This window comes from Polyodon spathula, chromosome 8, assembly GCF_017654505.1.
Source record: "Polyodon spathula isolate WHYD16114869_AA chromosome 8, ASM1765450v1, whole genome shotgun sequence".
Classification (NCBI taxonomy): Eukaryota; Metazoa; Chordata; class Actinopteri; order Acipenseriformes; family Polyodontidae; genus Polyodon; species Polyodon spathula.
In genome coordinates this window covers 43,177,345-43,199,368 of record NC_054541.1, presented here as the reverse complement: position 1 = coordinate 43,199,368, position 22,024 = coordinate 43,177,345, and the positions used below count along the sequence as shown (strand labels likewise).

At 36.6% G+C, this 22,024-nt stretch overlaps 1 protein-coding gene across 2 annotated transcripts in view; it reads right to left on the bottom strand.

The window, feature by feature from the left end:
- Window positions 1-10,543: 10,543 nt before the first annotated feature.
- Window positions 10,544-22,024, bottom strand: part of LOC121319993 (monocarboxylate transporter 2-like) — a 38,294-nt gene continuing 26,813 nt past the window's right edge. For both annotated transcript variants that reach the window (XM_041258039.1, XM_041258038.1), the window contains 3 exons: window positions 13,097-13,240; window positions 12,012-12,833; window positions 10,544-11,362 (listed from right to left, as the gene is read on the bottom strand). In XM_041258039.1, coding sequence (XP_041113973.1) covers window positions 11,088-11,362; window positions 12,012-12,833; window positions 13,097-13,240 — 1,241 coding nt within the window. In that variant the 3' untranslated portion in view covers window positions 10,544-11,087. The remainder of the gene's footprint in view (window positions 11,363-12,011; window positions 12,834-13,096; window positions 13,241-22,024) is intronic.

Genomic DNA, 22,024 nt, shown 5'->3' with positions numbered 1-22,024 from the left:
CCACTCAAGCACAATTCCAGCACTGTAGAGGGGTACGCTATCATCTTAATCCACTCAAGAACAATTCCAGCACAGTAGAGGGGTACACTATCATCTTAAACGTAGCCAGTGCCACAAGGGGACAAGTACAGCACTGTTAGGTGAACTTGATCCGTAACAATGCTTAAGTAAACTACTGCATTAGTTCTGCCAATTCCAGTCAGGTAAACAGGTCCTAATAAAGTGGGCAGATAGTCTATGATGTGTGTGTGTGTGACACATACAGTACATCATAAGTACAGTGCAGTATGGGTTGCAAAAAAAAGTGACACTTAACCTTTCAGCTCCTTTGATGAGAGGTTCGCTGTCTCACCTAACGTACCCATGATGAGATGTCTTCACATAAATAAAGATCATACAGCAGCATAGGCACCATCAGGAATAAAATAAGTGTGTGTAGAGTGGAAGGGAGGGGGGGTGACAGGACATCATTATAATAGACACTACAGTATGATATATATATATATATATATAGATATTATATATAAATATCTTTATATATATAATATATATATATATATATATATATGTGCGTGTGTGTGTATTTGATTTTGTTATGATTCACGTCTCACACAAGAATATTGCCTGACTTGACTTGTTTTAACAGGTTTTACATGCGCTATTTATTATTTAGCGCAATAAGGTCATTTGCCCAACAGAAGATCTCTGGAAATTGAAACTGAAATTGTATTATATTGTTTGCCTTCTGTTTCCTAATTTTTCAGGTATAGAAATGTCATGGATAGAAAAATATGTTTCAGGCAGTTACAGTTACAATTTTTTTTATTATTTCACAAAAGAAGGAAAAAGGTCACTGGTTAAACGAATCTTAACAAAGATGACCTTCATGAAAGTTCTAACAGTTCAAACATAATTCAATATGTACATGGTTTATTATACATTATACAAAGTACTGGTAATATGTAGTGTAGTACTTCTGTTCAATTATTTAACATTAATCCGTTGTGTGTGATTACCAGGTGTGGAATCTAATCAGCAGGTAGGTGAGTTCCAGCGGGGCGTCATGTATAAAAAGGTTCCATTTATTCACCTCAGGGCTGTTGCAAAACCAAAGCCAACTGGGCTAAAGAAGCTGAAGTTTGCAGATGTGTGTGTGTCTGTCTGTCTGTGAGAGAGTGAGAACCAGAACCAGGGTTGGATACCGAAGAGTAAGCAAGTCAAAACAGCCGGGCAAGTAGCCGGAGATCAGTGCAGAGCTTGTAGATGCCACCAAAGTTTTCATACCCTGTGTTGTATGTACTCTGTGCACTACCATTGCTGGTAGTGTCAGGTGAGCGCTTCCGTTTGTTGATATGTAAATAAATCCTGTTTGCTGGCAGGGTGTATCAACTTCAACCTCTGTCTTGATTCCCAGCCTGTCACTCAGCAGCAAATGCAAAGACTCATGCGGCAATGGAAACACTTTAAGAAAAGCTAAATCTCAGAACAATAATTGTGTGAATATAGTAATTGTTACTGCTGTGTATAATGGTATTTAAACAGGATTCATGTATCTGACTTTGTATTTGGATGAAGGACTACTATATTTTAATTACCACTTGGGCTTCCATACAGCTATGCAGAAATTTATTGTGTCCTGTGGCTATAGATTTATTTAGCATTGCTAGGAAGGTATGGCATGAATGACCTTTACCACCCACTTAGAAATGTTAAAGAATCTGATTGCCAATTACAGAATATAAAATGAATGGGTCCAACATAGGATACCAAAAGAGTAAATTGCATAATGACAAATTGCATAATTCATTTGTGATGTATTTTGAAAATAAAAAACCTGTTAATTTTAACAAATGCCATGAAATCCATGTATTATGAAAATAAAATAACAAATAGGGCTGAAGTGAATTAAATAAATTAACCTGAACCCTGGGATACAATTATAACCTAATGCAATTCTGAAGTCGGATATATCTATATATATGCATATTCTATATATAGATATATATATATATATATATATATATATAGATATAGATATATATCTCTATCTCTCGCTCTCGCTCTTCTCTCTCTCAGCTCTCGCTCTCTCCATCTCTCTCTCTCTCTAGGTACTCTCTGGACAAAAAAAATTTAAAGCAGTAAAACATCCCAAATTAATTGCTGTCAGTTAGTATCTATCTTCACTCTTGCTTTTGAATGTTTCCATGTTTATTCCCACCAGGTTTATATTGAAGGCAGTTGCTTGGTTGTGCTTTTGTTTTCTTGGTCTCTGATGAATAATTCACTGGCTTCTAGCGTGAGAATTTCAAAATGGGCAAACATTTTCAGTGCTTGGAATATTTCTACTACAAATGGCATTCAGCAGCTTAAAAGACGGAGAATTCAAAGGTAAAAAAAAAATGTTTGGGAATGTGATAAAAAGGCATTTTATGTGATTATTATGCCTTTTTGACGTAACCGCTTATTTGACTTTTTTTTTTTTTTTTTTTTTTTTTTTTTTTTTTTTGTATGCGCAGAGATGCAATTATTGTACTCCATATAGTGGGTGCATTAAGTAACTAAAGACCACTCAGAGAAATCCAGTGAAAGAATCCACTTGACTAGGGATGGGTCGGTATACCGGTTTTTCGTGGTTTAGGTACATTAGTTTCTAATACGTTGCTTTTATTCTAAACAGCAATTATCGTAATTCGATTATACAGCAGTTAACGCATTTTTAAACTGCAAACACGCTTCTTCTAAATCAAGCGATGGTACATGGAGCCTTAGCAAAGTGTCCGAGGAAGATCTTTTTGGGAACTGCTACTGTATTTTGATAATGATTTTGAGGGAAACTGTCCCCGACACAGAATACATGTTTCAATTGCTTCATTCTGTTACCCAGAGCTGGCTGCACCGGCTGCTCTTGGCTGCTGTCTTTGACGTCACACGCAGCTTTTAGAGAAACGCCTTCTCCGAACCTTGCCGCAAAGCACACATTTTCAATGTGCTATATTTACATTTGTCTGGAAAGACATTAACTGTAAAATTATACATCACTAATCATGGATTTAGTACATTATGTTTGTTGAAATAATTGATTTATTTAATATAGCGTGGACAAGGCTGTTTACGGCTTCAATGTATAATGATAATATCGCTTGCCTCCGCTAACAAGGTGGCAGCAGTAGTTTTAGTGGTTATTTGCATTATGATTAACAGGTCACTCGTGATCTTTGCTTTTTCCCTTTTGTTCACAGCCGCAGTCAGCCTCCTGCAATAACATTTCAAAGCTGCACTGGATTATGCAGAATCTACACACATTTCTGTGGGTGTTGAGTGACGTGTACAGTGCATCTTTGAGTTTTCATGCAGCACTGTGTCAAATAAAGCTAGCACAGACCCTCGACTGCAGCAGGATAGCCTATTTATTATCAGTGTAGTTTTGTTTAAACAAATTGTATTCCACTTTTATTAGGTAAGTGAATAAAACTTTTTTATTTATTTATTTATTTATTTATTACAAACTACATGTGTAATAATTATTGGAAGCTTACTTGTGCAGTGTCGTAAATGTAATCAAATAACACAGTTTAATATTAAAATACATTATTTATTTTTTTGCTATACATATTTTATTTATCCTGTTGAAAAAATAATCTCTGCTCTTAAATAATAATGTGATACATGTTTGTGTTTTAAGCAATAAGACTGATCATTTCCCAATTCTATTTGCCAAACAAACAAAGTAGTGTATTTATTTATTTATTATATTTTATACGTTAAAATGTTTTAACGGACTACAGCACTACTCATTTTGAGCAAATAATAGATCTTAATACTGTTGTAGTATAACATTGAGTGTACAACGTTTTTTTTTTTTTTTTTTTTTTTTTTTTTAATTGATTGCCTTTATAAAAAAAAAGAAACGTACCAAGTTATTTGGCATAGTAAAACACTAAATACCAAATGTTTAAATCATTCCACGAAAGGAAGTGTGTTTTGTTGGTTTTATTTTTGTGAATTACGGTAATTTAAGTGATTTACATTAGTCTTTCTTCTTTTGAGCCGTTATTTGGTAACTTGCACAATGTACCGTGATATTAAAGTTACCACGGTATTTTTATTAACAGTTATCATACCGTGCAAATTTTGTACTGTCCCATCTCTACACTTGACGCATGCTTCGTTCCGCTCCTCCTGAGCAAGTCAGAGCGCTGCAGAGCACATTTCATTGGTGATCCCAGTGAGCGGGACCATTTAGCCTCGGAGCCGCTCTGTTACTTAACACACCCATTATTTACTGAGTTCTCGTTTGCTAAATATTCGGGTATCTCAAAATAGATAATATTCAAATATGTACACATTTATGAGAAAGCCACGTGTTGCCTTTATTAAGTTTTATCACGTATTTTCACTATGAATTTCTTATGTTTTTTTACAGTTTACTTTTACATTGGTAATTCACAGACATCATACTTTTAGAAAGGATTGCCCAAAATGTATCAATTTTCTCGATGTGACAAATGGTAGATGTTGCCCTAACCTCAAACAGTTTTTTTTTTTTTTTTTTTTTTTTTTTTTTTTTTTTTTTTTTTTTAAGGAACTGGAAACAAGCAACTTATAATGTTCATTTAAGGAGTCAAAAGGTCTTTATCAGTTTTGTTAACAGTTAGATTTTTCCTTTCACAAAGAGTAAAGAACTTCAAGGGAACAGTTGATTCCCATTACTGAACTGCAGGTGAGAAATTAACTGCGCATCAATATTCATGCTGCTGCCTTAGATTGGCACACCTGTTTTGCCTTGCAGATACTGTCATACTTTATAATCCCATGTACCAGTATTTAATGAGGTTTCAGAATGTAATCACCAAATACTAGGTTACATGTTGCCTGATGCCGTGGAGTGTTGTGTCCTGCTTGCTGTTGCCAGGATGTGTGATGCCTTAAGTGAGTGTTGGTATGTGTAAGACAGAGACGCCATCTTAAGTATTATACAGTGCTCAGCACAATAAACAGGCTCCGTGGTTAATCTACAACAACGTTTCATGTCATTTTTGTACAATACAGCAACGTAATAATTGAGGCTGTATCTTTGTAAATTCATATTTATTTGATATTTTATTGTTTCCTCAAACTGAGGGTGGTCAATTTGGTCTTAAATTTGAAGGAATACGGTAACCTATATACTACTATATATTAATTGGAAGGTACAGAGTTAGCACACATTTGGTAGTTACTAGAGAGTTGACTGGTCATTGCCACAGCACTATTTCTCAAAATGTTACTTTAACAGAAAAAAAAAAACCACAAGATAAATAAAAGAGTATATGTATGGGGGTATTTTTCTCCTTTATATGACAGTTTATATACTCATTGTCTAAATGTGATTTACAAAACAAATTAACCAAATATTCTACAAAAGGCTACATATTTTTATTTAATTATTTTCCCCAAAGGATGAATAAAGCTGGTCCCCTAATACAGCATATTACATCGAAAGAAAAAGTTTGTATCTACATTACAGTAGAAAGGGGAAAAGAAAGTATAGTGTTAGTTGAACACAGATGACAGTGTACCAGTGTTTTATTTTTTTTTTTTTTTAGTTTTTTTTTTTTTTTTTAAAGTTATTTTTATAAATTTTCCAATTTTTTCCCAATTTTGTAATGTCCAATTATTATCCAACCTGGCTTACCACTGCAACCCCTGAACTAACTCGGGAGAGACGAAGATGAGCACTCGCATCTTCTGAAATGATTGCCGTCAGCTGTCCGCTTTTTTTCACTCTGCAAGCCCGCAGTGCAGCAATATTCCAAACTTACAGTGGATGACCACTAAGTTCTGAATTGCGCACAGGCTGGCTTGCAGGCGCCCAGCCAGCCACAGGGGGTCGCTGGTGCATGGTGAGCCAAGGACTCCCCAGCCGACCTAAACCCTACCCTGCCCTGACAGCGCTTCGCCAGTTGTGCGCCTCCCCCTTGGAATTCCCGTCCATGGTCGGCAGTGGCATAGCTTGGTTTTGAATTGGCGATCTCCAAGCTATATATAGGGCACCTTTAGTGGATGCACCACTCGAGAAACCCCCCTTTCAAGAATATAGTTTTTTGTGAACAATTATTTTTATTACTTTGCCTTTCTTTTCCCCACCCTTGGGAATAGGGAAATGGGGGAGACAATACAGATCAAAAAAATATAAATTGAAATACAATAAAAATCGAAAATTGATTGATTGAGAAATACAATAATATCGAGACAAAAACAAGAATATTACAACAAAATACAATATTAAAATATCAAAAGAAAGAATATACCTTAATTGAATGAAAGTTATCTTTGGGGGAAATCGTATATTATGCACTTGATCTTACTCGAACAACTGTGCTTCTTTATCGGCATCAGAACGCCGTGCTGCCATCGTATTTGTAGTGGCTAAGTTAGTCCATTGATACTGACCTTCCATCTGAGCTAAGGGATGTGAAGCGCAGGGCCCTGCATGCAGAGGGATCAATAGCCCCCGTCGTAAAGAAAAAATCTACCTCTTCAGGAGTAGTGAAAGACAGATGCTCCCCTGCGTGAGTAATCTTCAAAACAGCTGGATACATCAAGAAATTGTCCACTCCTTGGGAGTGAAGCTTTCGTTCTCACTTCACCAAAGGCCCTCCTCTTTGCGGCGGTGGCAGCAGAGTAATCCACATAAAAAGCGAGCTTTTGCCCCTGTATGATGACCAGAGCGGTTCTTCGAGCAGCCTGGAGAAGTTGTTGTCGATCATTGTAACGAAGGCATTGAAATATCATGGCGCAAGGGCCACCTGCATATACGCAATGCGCTATATTTAACTCCAGAAAAGGTTAGACATCAGGGGACTTCAGGGTCGGATACCAATGCAGAATTTTCTGCCGAAGAAAGTGGATGAAGTCATCACTGTCAGCCCCTTCAGGTAGCCTCACCAGTCTGACACTATATCGACTACTTCTGTCCTCAAGGACCGCCATATTATACTGCTTAGCATCAATACGAGTGTTGTGATGATTGATTTTGTCTTTCTGTTGTCGAAGATCAGCTCTGTTGATATCCTGCCTGGCAGTTAATTGTTTCATGGAAGAAGCAATATCAAAAACATCCTGTTTAAGAGTGCTGAGGATGGTAGCTGTTTCGGTTACACTTCGAATCACAGGCCGCAAAGCCGCTTCAATTGTTTCCTGAACTGATCCACGGAAAGTGCATGTAACCTGTGCCAAGCGGACATCCCAATCATCGGGGCCCAGTGACCTCTTCATATGCTTTCCCTCCAGCATGGATAGAAGGGAAGCAACGGGTCCCTTATGTGAAGCAGCCATCCAAAAATGGTAAATAAACAATTTTTATATAAAACATTTAAAAAATAAATATATAAAGAACACAAGTTGTTCAATTATAAATGAAATAGCAAAGTGACAAATACCATAAGAAAATAAGGTCTTTGTACAGTAGATGGAAGCCCAGTGTTGTATTGCATTTATCAAAGTTTTTGTATATTGTTAGACACTGTTTTCTTTAAAAAAAAAAAAAAAAAAAAAAAAGTTTTGATCGATTTTATGAAGGGAATACTGTAATTGATTCTCTTTACACTACTGCAAATGAGAGTTGGAGTGAGCATCAACATTCATTCTGCTGTTTTGGATTGGCACAGCTGTATAGCCCTGTACTGAGAGTAGAGACCACTATACTCTACCATTATCTAATTCAGTTTCATCATTTAAACCAGGGGAGTCAAACTCAATTTTACCAAGGGCCACATCTTAATTTAACATTTGATTCGCGGGCCACAAAATGCACACCTTTTACGTATACACATGCATTTTAATAGGTGATATAGAAAACACATGTTTATATGCACAGTTTTTAATACATAGACATGTATTTTATATGTGACTTGTTAATTTAAAACACATGTTATCTATCTTACCTAGTAGCTGCCCTATGCGTTCTCATTTACTGAAGAAATCTGGCACCTTTTTCATGACAGAAGCTTGTCAATATCGGGATTCATGTTTTGTGCTGAAATGCACAAAATCGCTTTCAGTGAGCTCTCTTGAAGATTGGTAGCCAGGTCATCCACTCTTTCAGCTTCGATATTTTTTGAAAGACTGACATTGGAAAGCACGCTTTCTCAGGACAGACTATTTCTGTGGCTTTAAGCATGCAGTCTTTTACAAAAGTACCATCACAAACGTGCTTTGACGACTTTGTGATTAGCTCTGACATAAGGTAACTTGCCTTTACTGCCGCATCACTTTCACTTTTTGCCTTTTTAAAAATGTTCTGCTGTAAATCAAGGGTTATTTTTAATTCAGCCAGCTTTTCTTGCCTTTGCTTTCCTTCAAACTTCACATTTTTATTTATGTTTCATTTCATAGTGGCGCCTTAAATTGAATTATTTCATCACTGCAGTACTTCCCTTACATACCAAGCAAATGGGGTTTTATTGCTGCTCTACAAATAAATATTAAAACACATTTCTGAAACAATCTGCCTTCCTTATCCATTTTTCCTTTCTTGGACATTTTGAGAGTTCTATTATCATTTTTGACGGCCAGTAGACAACGGAAAACGCGGCTTAAGCACCAAGCACGAGATATGATTGGCTGTCTCTCGCTGTCTTCTGTTTCTTTAGCTCTGAGCTTCTCGCTATTTTTCTGATGGCTGATGGGATTTGGAGTTGTTACATGTAATAACCCAATAGACTCAAACTGGGCCGGGCCAAATTACACTGGAATGAATGAACTGTGCGGGGGGCTGGATAAAGTGCCTCCAAGGGCTGAATTTGGCCCGTGGGCCTTGAGTTTGACACCCCTGATATAAACACATCACCCAGTGATATTTTACAAAATTATACACCACACTGCATATATTTAGATTAAATGATATACTACTGTATATAAGAAATACAAAATACTAGGAAAAATATAAATCATAGACAATGAATTTATTTTATATATCATTAAAAGGGGGATTTGATTTAAGATCTCCTGTTAACTAGAGTATAATAAAAAAATAGTTTTGAGTCACATTTCAGAATTTAAGACAACGCATCATTGGTGAAAGTTAATATTAAACAACTGCTCTCAAAAATGAACATTTCCTATGAATCTGCAGATTAACTACATTGTCAACATGATTTTCTTTTTGTCACAAAGTAATAAGCATATTTATTTTACCCTATATGATTTTGGTCTTGGAGTTCCCAAGGGCAGCGCACAATTGGCCCAGCGCTGCCCGGAGTGGGAAAGGATTAGGTCCGCCAGGGTGTCCTTGGCTCACCGCGCACCAGCGACCCCTGTAGACTGGCTGGGTGCCTGCAGGCCTGCTTGCTAGCGGCCCAGAGCTACGTGGTCTTCCAACGCAATAGCTCTGAGGTAGCTGCATGGTGGGGCTGCAGAGTGAAAAGAAGCGGACGGATGACGGCACAAGTTTCGGAGGACGCATAATGTTAATCTTCATCTCTCCTGGGTTAACACAGGGGTTGCAATGGTGAGCCATGTTTACAAATTGAGCATTTCAAATGGGGGAGAAAATGGGGTAAAATACAATTGCCAATTCCAAAAAATAAAAATAAAATAAAGTTACTAGGACTGCAAATAGGTTTTTTTATTACTCAAAGTCTCCTTGATTTTAATAAAAATTATGTATTTGGTGAAAGAAAATCTGAAGATTGTACTATATGCTAATTTGACATCAGTTTTAAGGGGATGAATGAATCCCTTTATTAACGCAGTGACCATGGTAACAGCTCCACAGTGTTATTCAATGGGTTTTTAATGTTAAATGGCTGATGCAGTGAAACAAGGATGGTTATCATCTTTCCACTGGAAGTACCAAGACCCGGACCGGGATGCAACATGTGACATTCAGTGCGTTTACATGAGCATAAGAAGTCCGACACCTTTTGGAAAACTACGTTTTTTGGAAAAGTAATTCCGATATCAAAAGTTATGTATACACAGTTTTCGGAAAATGTATCAGAATATTCCGAAAGACAATTTTCGGAAAACAGCACCTAGAAATTTCCGATATACAAAATGTACATCATGTAAACACACTTTTTGGAAAACTTTTAGAAATAGCACACTGCGCACGTGCACACTTTGACCCTTTTCTCCTGCACGTGGTTTTAGAAAACAGAGAAAATAATAATAATCTGTAGTCAGGCTGCATGCTTCCATTTGTCTAGTTAGGGATAAAGTAATATATTTGTTAAAGTCCGTATGTATTTGTTAATAGCCCATACTGAAGCAGTAAATGTTTTTCAGTTTTAAAATCACGTGATATTTTAAAATAATGTCTGCAAAAGAAACTGGTAATATAGAACAGGATGAGCTGTTGGAAAGGCTGATTGCACATTCTGGGGAATCTGAATAGATGTATAGGATAGTAATCTTTGAATTTAAGACCTGACACTTCGATAAAGTACTTGAGTTATTGGATTGGTCTCCGTGTGAAAATATCCTGCATTTTCCGAAAACTTCAATCCATGCATACAGTTGAATTTTAATTTGATTTTCTATCGTTAATCATGTAAGTGACGTTTTAAGAAAATCAGTTTTCGGAAAACATCAGTTTTCGGAAAACGCTTTATCATGTAAACGTACTGATTGATTCAGTTTTAGTCAGTTTTGCCGTCCGTGGCCGGCAGTGGAATAGCCTGGACTCGAACCGGCGACCTCCAAGCTATGGGTCGCAGAAAGGGTCGCAGTTACAGTCCTAGTAACTTAACATGAATAATTCCCCTTTCTGAAAGAATAACCCCATTTCTACATATTTTAGAAATACCAATACAGTGCCAGGGACAGGGCAGCAACCATACAGATCTAAGGGTATGGCCAATATTATACACATCATACAGTAGCTGTTTATTATATGGCTTCATATAAATTCATTTGACTTGTTCATTGGTTGAAATAGTATGTACAGTTTTATTTAACATTAAACAAGTAACAGGCCAAGCTGTTACTTTGGCAGCAACATTTAATAATGTGAAACCAGTATGCCTCAATACTGCTCAAACCTGAACATATTAGTAGAAGTTGTGTTTTCAAATTTATGGCTGTAATTTTAAAAAGGGCACATTTTAAATATGTGTTTCTCTTTCAGTTGAATCCTCTGATGTCTGTTCAGCAGTGACTGCCAGATTTTCAGGGGTGCTGTCTAAAGCTTCTTCCGCCTCTTTCTGACTAGAGCTGTTGATTGCAGCTCTTTTCTTCTCTTCCTCTTGTTTGCGCTCCTTGTCAAGCAGTCTGTAGTTGATGGCATTCCCAATAAATAACCAAATACTTGCAATTATAACAATGACTCCACAGCAAAAATACATGTACTTGTAGTCTTTAGTCACGTCCACCATCCAACCTATAAAGAAAAGGTAAAACAGAACATATGTCAGAATAACAGCAGAAATCAAGCACAGTCCTTTTTGTAAAAATCGAGGAATACAAGGTTTCGTTTTAAAGATATTTCCAAAGTTTTTCCCAATTTTATCTAAAAGGAAAAATGCAACGTAAATATACTTAAAATGGTGCACAGGTGATGGCAAATTGCACAGAGAGAAAAAAAGCAACTAAATAATATTGTACATAAGCATGGTTGTATGCATAATACAATCAGCATCAATATAACTGACCACTAGATGGCATAGTGAGAAATATGATAAAACTTCGACAAGCAGTAAGACTTTAACAAAACATTGCATTCAATACAAAAATTGATTGATAAAGTACATTAGAAATATTACCATATAACACTAATGCCAGTTTCATCTAATTATTCTCTATAATGTAATTGTCAAGATCATACATAGTTACAGTATGTAACAGATCTTAATAGTTAACAATGCATATCTTTTACTGTCTAGCATTTTGGACATATACTGCTTTAAAATGTATAAATTAATAATACACAATGGATGAATTAATTAAATTAACAATTGATAAATTACTAACCCACTGGGGAAAATGCAACAAATAATGAGGTAGAAGTACAATTAAAAGTCTTTTCATACCTCCTAATGGTGGTCCAATGAGCACTGGGCAGCACTCTATGATTGTAACCAGACCTACAGCGCTGGAGAACCTCTGAGCACCAACAATGTCCATCAGCGTTTCAAAGAGGACAGAGCTGACCATTCCAAATGCAAAGCCAAAGAAGACTGCATAGACTACCAGGCCTGTATAAGTCTCTGCCAATGGGCATATCACATGGCAGATACCATTGTACAAGACTGCAAAGCTGAAAAAGTATTGGATCTTTGGCCTTATCCATTTAGAGTTTGCCAACAGCCCCATGGAAGGCCTGGCAAACATGTCTACAAAAGCAAGGATGGAAAGCAGAAAGGCTGCCGAGTATTCGTCGATGCCCTTGTGTTTGGCATAGGGGGCCAGGAACACAATGGGAGCAAAGAAGCCTAAAAACATGATGACATTTCCTGACAAATAAATGAGAAATCCCCTGTGTTTGAAAAGAGACAGGTCCAAGTATGTATTAAAGGTTTCCCATGCCGTTAATTTCTTTGAATCTGGCTTTTTATGCAGGAGAGGGTCTCCAGCTTCAGACTCCACATCTTTTTTGGTTTGAGGGACTGATTTTGGTCTTAAGGGCCTCATCAAGGACCCAGCCACACAGCAGTTCAATAGAATCCCACCCAGAATGAGGAAACTTCCTCTCCAGCCAAAGCGGTTGAACAGGTACTGGTTGAGGGGGGCCAGAGTGCTCAGGAACACCGGGCTTCCAGCCATAGCCAGGCCATTGGCAATCGGACGCTTCTTAAAGAAATACTTTCCAATCATAGTGAGGGATGGCTGCAGATTGAAGGCTAAACCAAAACCTGAAAAGAGAGTTAGAAGTCTTTCAAATTAAATAAAATGGCCTATAAAACAGGTGTAGAATTGATGGAAGGACACGCTGAAAAGTACAGCATAACTATCTGGCTTTAAAATAAACAAAAAATTAAAAACTTAAAAGACACCTGTACAAATAACCTATAGCTAGACAGACACCACTAAATACAGCACTGCAATAGAACAGTTGTACAGTATAAATAACATTAAGGTCAGATTGGCACAAGACAAATACTGTTCTATTACCTACCTCCTATGACTCCGACACAAAAGTAAAGCTGAGCAACACTGTTGCAGAAGGACGCTGAGATCATTCCAATGGAACACAGGAATCCCCCTATCATCATTATGGGTCGACTGCCATATTTGTTTACTAGGATGCTGCTTATGGGACCTGTAAGCAAATTAAAAAAAGAAAAATGATGTGGTATGAGGAAAAGCAGGATTTGTTCAACTTGTGTTGAATATCTTTTTTGCATTTTGTTACCAGCTCTCATTTTGGAACCTACCTTAAATTAATTTAAATCCAACAACAGATTTGAATATATAGAAAGCAGTTAAAAACCAGAAGGCTTTCCCATCTTCCATTACCTATTCTCAGTACAGATAATGAAACTTGTGGACAGGACCAGAGAATTAGGTGACATTACTGCTATTTCTTACCACATATCTATGTTTGGAGGAATCCATTCTGGGTTTACACTACATTTCTCCAATATACCACACTGGCCTTAATACAAACAAAATGTACATACATAAGAACATAAGAACATAAGAAAGTTTACAAACGAGAGGAGGCCATTCGGCCCATCTTGCTCGTTTGGTTGTTAGTAGCTTATTGATCCCAAAATCTCATCAAGCAGCTTCTTGAAGGATCCCAGGGTGTCAGCTTCAACAACATTACTGGGGAGTTGATTCCAGACCCTCACAATTCTCTGTGTAAAAAAGTGTCTCCTATTTTCTGTTCTGAATGCCCCTTTTTCTAAACTCCATTTGTGACCCCTGGTCCTTGTTTCTTTTTTCAGGCTGAAAAAGTCCCTTGCGTCGACACTGTCAATACCTTTTAGAATTTTGAATGCTTGAATTAGGTCGCCACGTAGTCTTCTTTGTTCAAGACTGAACAGATTCAATTCTTTTAGCCTGTCTGCATATGACATGCCTTTTAAGCCCGGAATAATTCTGGTCTCTCTTCTTTGCACTCTTTCTAGAGCAGCAATATCTTTTTTATAGCGAGGTGACCAGAACTGCACACAATATTCAAGATGAGGTCTTACAAGTGCATTGTACAGTTTTAACATTACTTCCCTTGATTTAAATTCAACACTTTTCACAATGTATCCGAGTATCTTGTTAGCCTTTTTTATAGCTTCCCCACATTGCCTAGATGAAGACATTTCTGAGTCAACAAAAACTCCTAGGTCTTTTTCATAGATTCCTTCTCCAATTTCAATATCTCCCATATGATATTTATAATGTACATTTTTATTTCCTGCGTGCAGTACCTTACACTTTTCTCTATTAAATGTCATTTGCCATGTATCTGCCCAGTTCTGAATCTTGTCTAGATCATTTTGAATGACCTTTGCTGCTGCAACAGTGTTTGCCACTCCTCCTACTTTTGTGTCGTCTGCAAATTTAACAAGTTTGCTTACTATACCAGAATCTAAATCATTAATGTAGATTAGGAATAGCAGAGGACCTAATACTGATCCCTGTGGTACACCGCTGGTTACCACACTCCATTCTGAGGTTTTTCCTCTAATCAGTACTTTCTGTTTTCTACATGTTAACCACTCCCTAATCCATGTACATGTGTTTCCTTGAATCCCAACTGCGTTCAGTTTGAGAATTAATCTTTTGTGCGGGACTTTGTCAAAAGCTTTCTGGAAATCTAAATAAACCATGTCATATGCTTTGCAATTATCCATTATCGATGTTGCATCCTCAAAAAAATCAAGCAAGTTAGTTAGGCACGATCTCCCTTTCCTAAAACCATGTTGACTGTCTCCCAGTACCCTGTTACCATATAGGTAATTTTCCATTTTGGATCTTATTATAGTTTCCATAAGTTTGCATATAATAGAAGTCAGGCTTACTGGTCTGTAGTTACCTGGTTCAGTTTTGTTTCCCTTTTTGTGGATCGGTATTACGTTTGCAATTTTCCAGTCTGTCGGTACCACCCCTGTGTCAAGAGACTGCTGCATGATCTTGGTTAGCGGTTTGTAAATTACTTCTTTCATTTCTTTGAGTACTACTGGGAGGATCTCATCCGGCCCAGGGGATTTGTTTATTTTAAGAGCTCCTAGTCCCTTTAACACTTCTGCCTCAGTTATGCTAAAGTTATTTAAAACTGGATAGGAACTGGATGACATGTGGGGCATGTTGTCAGTATCTTCCTTTGTAAAAACTTGTGAAAAGTAATCATTTAACATATTTGCTATTTTTTTTTCTTCCTCTACGATTTTGCCATTTGTATCTCTTAAACATTTAATCTCCTCTTTGAATGTTCTCTTGCTGTTGTAATATTGGAAAAACATTTTGGAATTGGTTTTAGCTCCCTTAGCAATGTTCATTTCTATTTCTCTCTTGGCCTTTCTAACTTCCTTTTTGACTTGCATTTGCAGTTCTGTGTACTCTTTCTGTGTACTTTCTTTTTGGTCCTTTTTTAATGCTCTGTAAAGTGCCTTTTTTCGCTGAATATTTTTTTTAATTGATCTATTAAACCATTTTGGCAATTTAGTTTTACATTTAGATTTGTCTACTTTAGGGATATAATTGTTTTGCGCCTCTAGTACTACGTTTTTGAAGAACAACCATCCTTCTTCTGTGGGTGTTTTCTCTATTTTACTCCAATCTACTTCTGTTAGTCTCTGTTTCATGCCTTCATAGTTTGCTTTTCTAAAATTGTAAACCTTAGCTTTAGTCTTTACTTTTGAGGATTTAAAAAACACTTCAAATGAGACCATGTTGTGGTCTGAGTTTGCCAGTGGTTCTCTGACCTCTGTTTTAGTTATTCTATCTTCGTTATTTGAAAAGACTAAATCAAGGCATGCCTCCCCTCTAGTGGGTGCCTTCACAAATTGTGTTAGGAAGCAGTCATTTGTCATTTCCACCATTTCTATTTCATCCTTCGCGCTACCCACCGGGTTTTCCCATTTTATTTGGGGGAAGTTGAAATCCCCCATTAGTATGGCTTCTCCTTTGCTACACACATTTCTAATGTCATTGTATAACAGATTATTGTGCTCACCGTCTGAATCTGGCGGTCTATAGCATGCTCCTATTATTATGCCTTTGGAATTTTTGTCTGTTATTCTGACCCATATTGATTCGGTTTTATACATTTCTCAGCAAACCATATTTATTAAAGTAGTCTGAAAGTCGCCGAAAGATTGTCCATTTCAAAAAAAGGATTGTGCAGTTCTATTATGTACACAGCCAGGATGCAATTTAATCAGTGTAATTTCCCTGCTTAAGAAATACCACTATTCAATTGGAACGTGCTTTTGGGCAGTAGGATCAGTATTTGGAGGTTTCTTGAAACAACGATAAGCATCACTGTGCTGGCAGAAATGAGTACTGTATTTAAAAGCTGGTTAGGTAAGACCAGGCACCCCCCCATCACCACACATTTGAATTTATTTCCAGGGTAAGATTGCTCTACAATGCACTGATGTGCTTCTGTGGTAGTCTACATGGCAGTGCAGGATCTGTCAAAACACTACTCATTTATTTAAAATTCAATATTTGAAATATATAATGATAATCACTGGATATGTGTCTATTACTTCCAGCTCTTGCTCTATGAATACATTTTACAGTAGTTTTTATTTGGAAGTGTGGATAACACAATCTGTACAAAACCATGTTGTGCTAAAGCTGTGGAAAAAACATTTAGAACTGAAGAAGTGTTGTGTGTCCCTGTAAAATCGCTCCATTCTGATGTCATTGAAGTCCCAATCAAGATAAATAGTGGACACAAAAGTAATTAAAGCAGTAACACACATAAGGGTGTGTTGTCTACAGTGCCCTCTTCAACCTCTGGTACTAGTGCGAAAAATCTTGGTGTCTCCCAAGTTTCATTATAAACAGGTTATCATCATAAATTAGATTTTGAGAACCTCATGCATTTCATTGAAATTTGTTTGTGATCACATTTGAGCTACATGACCTGTATCTATGTTGAATAACAACCGTCTCCTGAGATATAGCCTTCATTAGCCCCTTTATTACCACAAGCTATGTACGTACAAGTTTTATATCTCAAGCCAAGAGAACAAAAGGATGGATGAATGCAATTCCCATTGCCAGGGGTTTGCATTGTCAGCCGTTGATAAATTCAGAAACACAAGTATATCATAATCCCTAAAAAACAATGTAAATCTCATTTAATTCAAATGTCAATTGATTTAACATTACATTATTTAAATGATGATCTCAATTATATTAAATGCTATTCTAATGTTTTTCTTTAGCCTTTTAAGAAAAGGAACTAACACTATCTGAATGAATCATTAAGACTACTTTTCCTTTGACATTGACCTCCTTGACAGAAGTTGATTTTAAAGTTCTTTTTTAGATGTAACATATGGAGGCATAGTTTAAACTTCCATTTCTTTGTCACTTGGCTCCAAGACTAAATTATGCCTTTGAGCTGCTTGTCAGGGCGCCCCAAAGCTGTTAAGATCAATGAAAAATCGTCTTGAGCACCAACTGAATAAAAACGAAAACTCAGCTGTGGGAACATTTTAATTTCTTTTTATCTCAACTTTCACTGTGTTAGATCCTTTAATCTTTTTCTCTAGTTTTCTTCATTACTACTGATATGATTAACCTCAAGGCCAAGGCTGTAAATAACGTTGGTCTTTGCCTCGGATGACAAGGCATCCAGATTAAGTAGAATGCTTCTTTGCTGTACAGATCCATTTCAATTTTGCTGTGATAGATTGGAGCAGAATAACAAAAATGTGGGGAATTTCCATGTGTTTGGTACATGTATGATTAGTGAGACACAGTATTCTGAGCAGTGTTTTATTATTATTATTATTATTATTATTATTATTATTATTATTATTATGAAAAGTTTCATATACTCTAATACTTTATTTTAGTGCTTCTCATTTCGTTGACACTTTTTAAAATACTTTCGAAAGGCCAATTATTTTACCCTTTATTTTCTCCCCAATTTAGAATGTACCTGCACTGCCCCACCACAGCAATTATTCACAATATCTGAGGAGAACTGAAGGTCAGTGGGCATCTCCTCTAATCACGTGACCAAGTAAATTGCCTCTTTACACTGAGGAGCTCACAGCAGATGTTGGCAGCTACTGGCCTCTGCAGGGCCAGCCTTGCTTGTGTCCACTTGAGCTCTCCTGGTGCCTGGACAGCAGGCTCAGCTGTAGTACAGTAATCAGGGTGCAAACCTGTGCTCACTGTAATCAAAAACTGTGCAAGTGTACCTAGAAGAATTGATGCTGTTTTGAAGGCAAAGGGTGGGCGGTCACACCAAATATTGATTTGATGTAGATTTTTCTTCTGTTTACTCACTTTGCATTTTGTTAATTGATAAATATAAACTATTAACATGTCCATTTTTGAAAGTATTCTTACTTTACAGCATTTTTTCACACCTGCCTAAAACTTTTGCACAGTACTGTGTATATATATATATATATATATATATATATATATATATATATATATATATATATATATATATATATATATATATATATATATATATATGTCTGCAATTTTTCTTTAAGACTTATGCAAGACAAAATTCTGGCTCCGGTAACAAGAAACCTTTGAAAAGCTTCAACAAAACAATTAAGTTCTCCAGTTTTCCTAAAAAATATGGACATAGAAATAAAAGTTTAAAAGATGACCTGTTCTTTTTAATAACATATTTAGTTATTGGTACCTACCATTTGCTATAATGCATTATTTTGTTAATATAAAGGACCAAAAATTGTTTAACTGCTTAATAGGACCTGAATTGGAGACAATACTGCACAACTTTTATTTTATTAAACTTTCTTATTGGACAGTGGCTTGCAGTCATTAATGAAAGTGTACCAGCATGACAGCAAAGCTGGTCCATCCAGCTTTGCACAAGGAACAAAGTTGCCAGGAAATTATATTTTATCACTTAATACATGATAAAAGCTCTAATATTTGTTGATCTTTCTCCAGTATTTAATAGTTTGGAAGTAATTCCACAGGCTACGAAGGATTATCATTTGATAACACTGTAGGCAGTATGTGCTTTATCAGATGCTTGGAATGGTTTGTATACCCTTGGTTTTTAAATAAACAGATACATCTTTGATTTGAGCCACTTTGCAGTTGTATGCCATCGGATTTCTATTCACGTAACAGAAGAAAGCACCTGCACTCACAAGTACACTTCATGTCAAGCAAAGCCAGAATCAAGACGTGTCAGATGTGCCCTAGGATGTGAATTATAATTGCAAAGGGCCACTTGAATCTGTCACCACATCAGTAAGTCAAGGGGAAAAAGGGCCAGTTTATTCATACCTCTATTTTGTAATTGAGATATATAAAGCTTCAGGAGTGGGACACAATATTAGAAACACCTGTGATATGTAGCACAGACTTTGAACTGATTGTTTTCTTGTGCAAATATCACAGAAACTGACATGTATTCTATAACATATGAAAGCTGTATTTCCCTATTGCAATATCAGTTTCTATGTACAGACAGCAAATCTGACCTCAGTTGGCAGTTGCTTCCTGATTTCTCAAAGAGGAACACAAAGTAATGACCCTATTGGGTAATTGTGGAGATTGCAGATTGTCAAATTCAGCTCCCCTGAAATTACTGTTAAGAACATAAGAACATAAGAAAGTTTACAAACGAGAGGAGGCCATTCGGCCCATCTTGCTCGTTTGGTTGTTAGTAGCTTATTGATCCCAAAATCTCATCAAGCAGCTTCTTGAAGGATCCCAGGGTGTCAGCTTCAACAACATTACTGGGGAGTTGATTCCAGACCCTCACAATTCTCTGTGTAAAAAAGTGTCTCCTATTTTCTGTTCTGAATGCCCCTTTTTCTAAACTCCATTTGTGACCCCTGGTCCTTGTTTCTTTTTTCAGGCTGAAAAAGTCCCTTGCGTCCACACTGTCAATACCTTTTAGAATTTTGAATGCTTGAATTAGGTCGCCACGTAGTCTTCTTTGTTCAAGACTGAACAGATTCAATTCTTTTAGCCTGTCTGCATATGACATGCCTTTTAAACCTGGAATAATTCTGGTCGCTCTTCTTTGCACTCTTTCTAGAGCAGCAATATCTTTTTGGATAGCAATGGCAGCAATGATTGAAGAATGGTCATGCATTCATCCAGAACAATTCAAAAGTCTTCCAGACTTGCATCTCTGTGCCATGCCAAATAAGTGCTATAACTGACATATTTTGGCAGGTTCTGTATATCTAAGGAATGTGAAGACGTAAGGGAGGTGATACTTATAATGATAAAAAAGGTGAAGGAAATATAAACCAGCCACCAAAGCTCAAATATATTTACCCTGCAGTTTGAATTTGTCCACAGTTTGCATCACCAATTGGTTTTGCATGTACATTACCTCCACAGTGAAAGGCCAATTATAAGTTTGTGAACATTGTGCCCCATTAGTAATCCGCCAGTCTAAAAAATATTGATAATGCGTGTGTATTTAAGTTTATGTAAATATAAAACTCAGAGGAGATGCCTTTTTGAAATGTCTCGATTTAAATATCCTTGTTTACATAAAAAAAGAAAAAAGAAAGAAATCTATATTTTGTATTTTGTGATTCTTATCGTTTTGTAAACATACTTGATTTGAAATGATATGCAGTATGCTTAGCGAAGAAATTAAATTTGGTCACATATAACGTTTTTTTCCTAGAATTTGATTTTTTATTTTATTGGAAGTGCATCTGAAACTGATATGTTCAGATAATTACTGTATTACTGTAAGAATGTTAATATTCACGTTTCCACCGATACAATTCAAAATCGTATTGTGTTTTAGACAAGAAGGCAAAAGGGCACAGCACAGAACATGTCAGGTGACCAATCAGGTGACCAGTGTGAGTGTTGACTATGTGCTGTCAGCAAAACAAAGAACTTGATCCAAAGTGGCAGATCACTGATGGCTCGAGCTGTTGAGTAATGTTTGAGTAATTTCAATATGCTGTGTGGTCCAGTGGTTAAAGAAAAGAGCTTGTAACTAGGTGACTCTGCAGCTGATGTATAGTTCACACACTCTAGCCTTGGATAAAGGCATCTGCCAAATAAACAATGTGAACCACTCAGAATGACTGCAAACAACTTACTTCATGTAATTCTCTGTACTGTATCATTAATTGTATTCCTCTCAAATAAAAATAAAAAAGTTTATCTCCTCAATAATTATGCCATGTACAGCTTTTTTACTTTGTCTGGTAATGTTTTGTTCAGCTATTTCTGATTTAAATATAATATGCAGTCTACAAACCGCTCCTTAATCTGCCTGCACGCTGAAGGTTTCCTGTTGTATGCTGGTTGTTCCAAGGACATGCTAAATGAGGTTATTAACATTCAGCACATGACGTGCCCTTATGGAAAATGAAGTCTTGTGACAAATAGGACAAGCCCTGATCCAGCATGCTTACTCGTTGCCAAGTCAATCTGTGTTAGTCAGGTGTGCCAATATCAACTTGATTTGTAACAAGGTTATTTCAGCCATTTGAAAACATTGCAAAACTGCTTATCTATTATTTGCTTATACAGAAACAACCACCAAAAAAATGGTAGAGACATGTAGCTGTAGCCTCTAATTTCCGTTAAATGAAATGGAAGAAATTGATAGAATATTCATAGAGGTGTTACTTTGCTAACTTTATATCATGGATAAATGGCTACTATTTGACGTCATGTCTTTAAAAACTCAGAACAAAGGCAAATTAACGAGTAATAGCTGTTAGGGATACAGTGAAACCTGTTCAGTATTGCTCCAGTTAATGTCACCCTCCTCTATTTATCACCATATTAAAATTTCCCAGACGATATAACAGGAGTCAATGGGAACAATACTATCAGTCTGATTATTGTGACTGACTGGTTAATATGACTGATATGACTTTGAGAAATAAAAGCACAAGAACAAAAGGTTTCCATGTAACTAAGTTGCTGT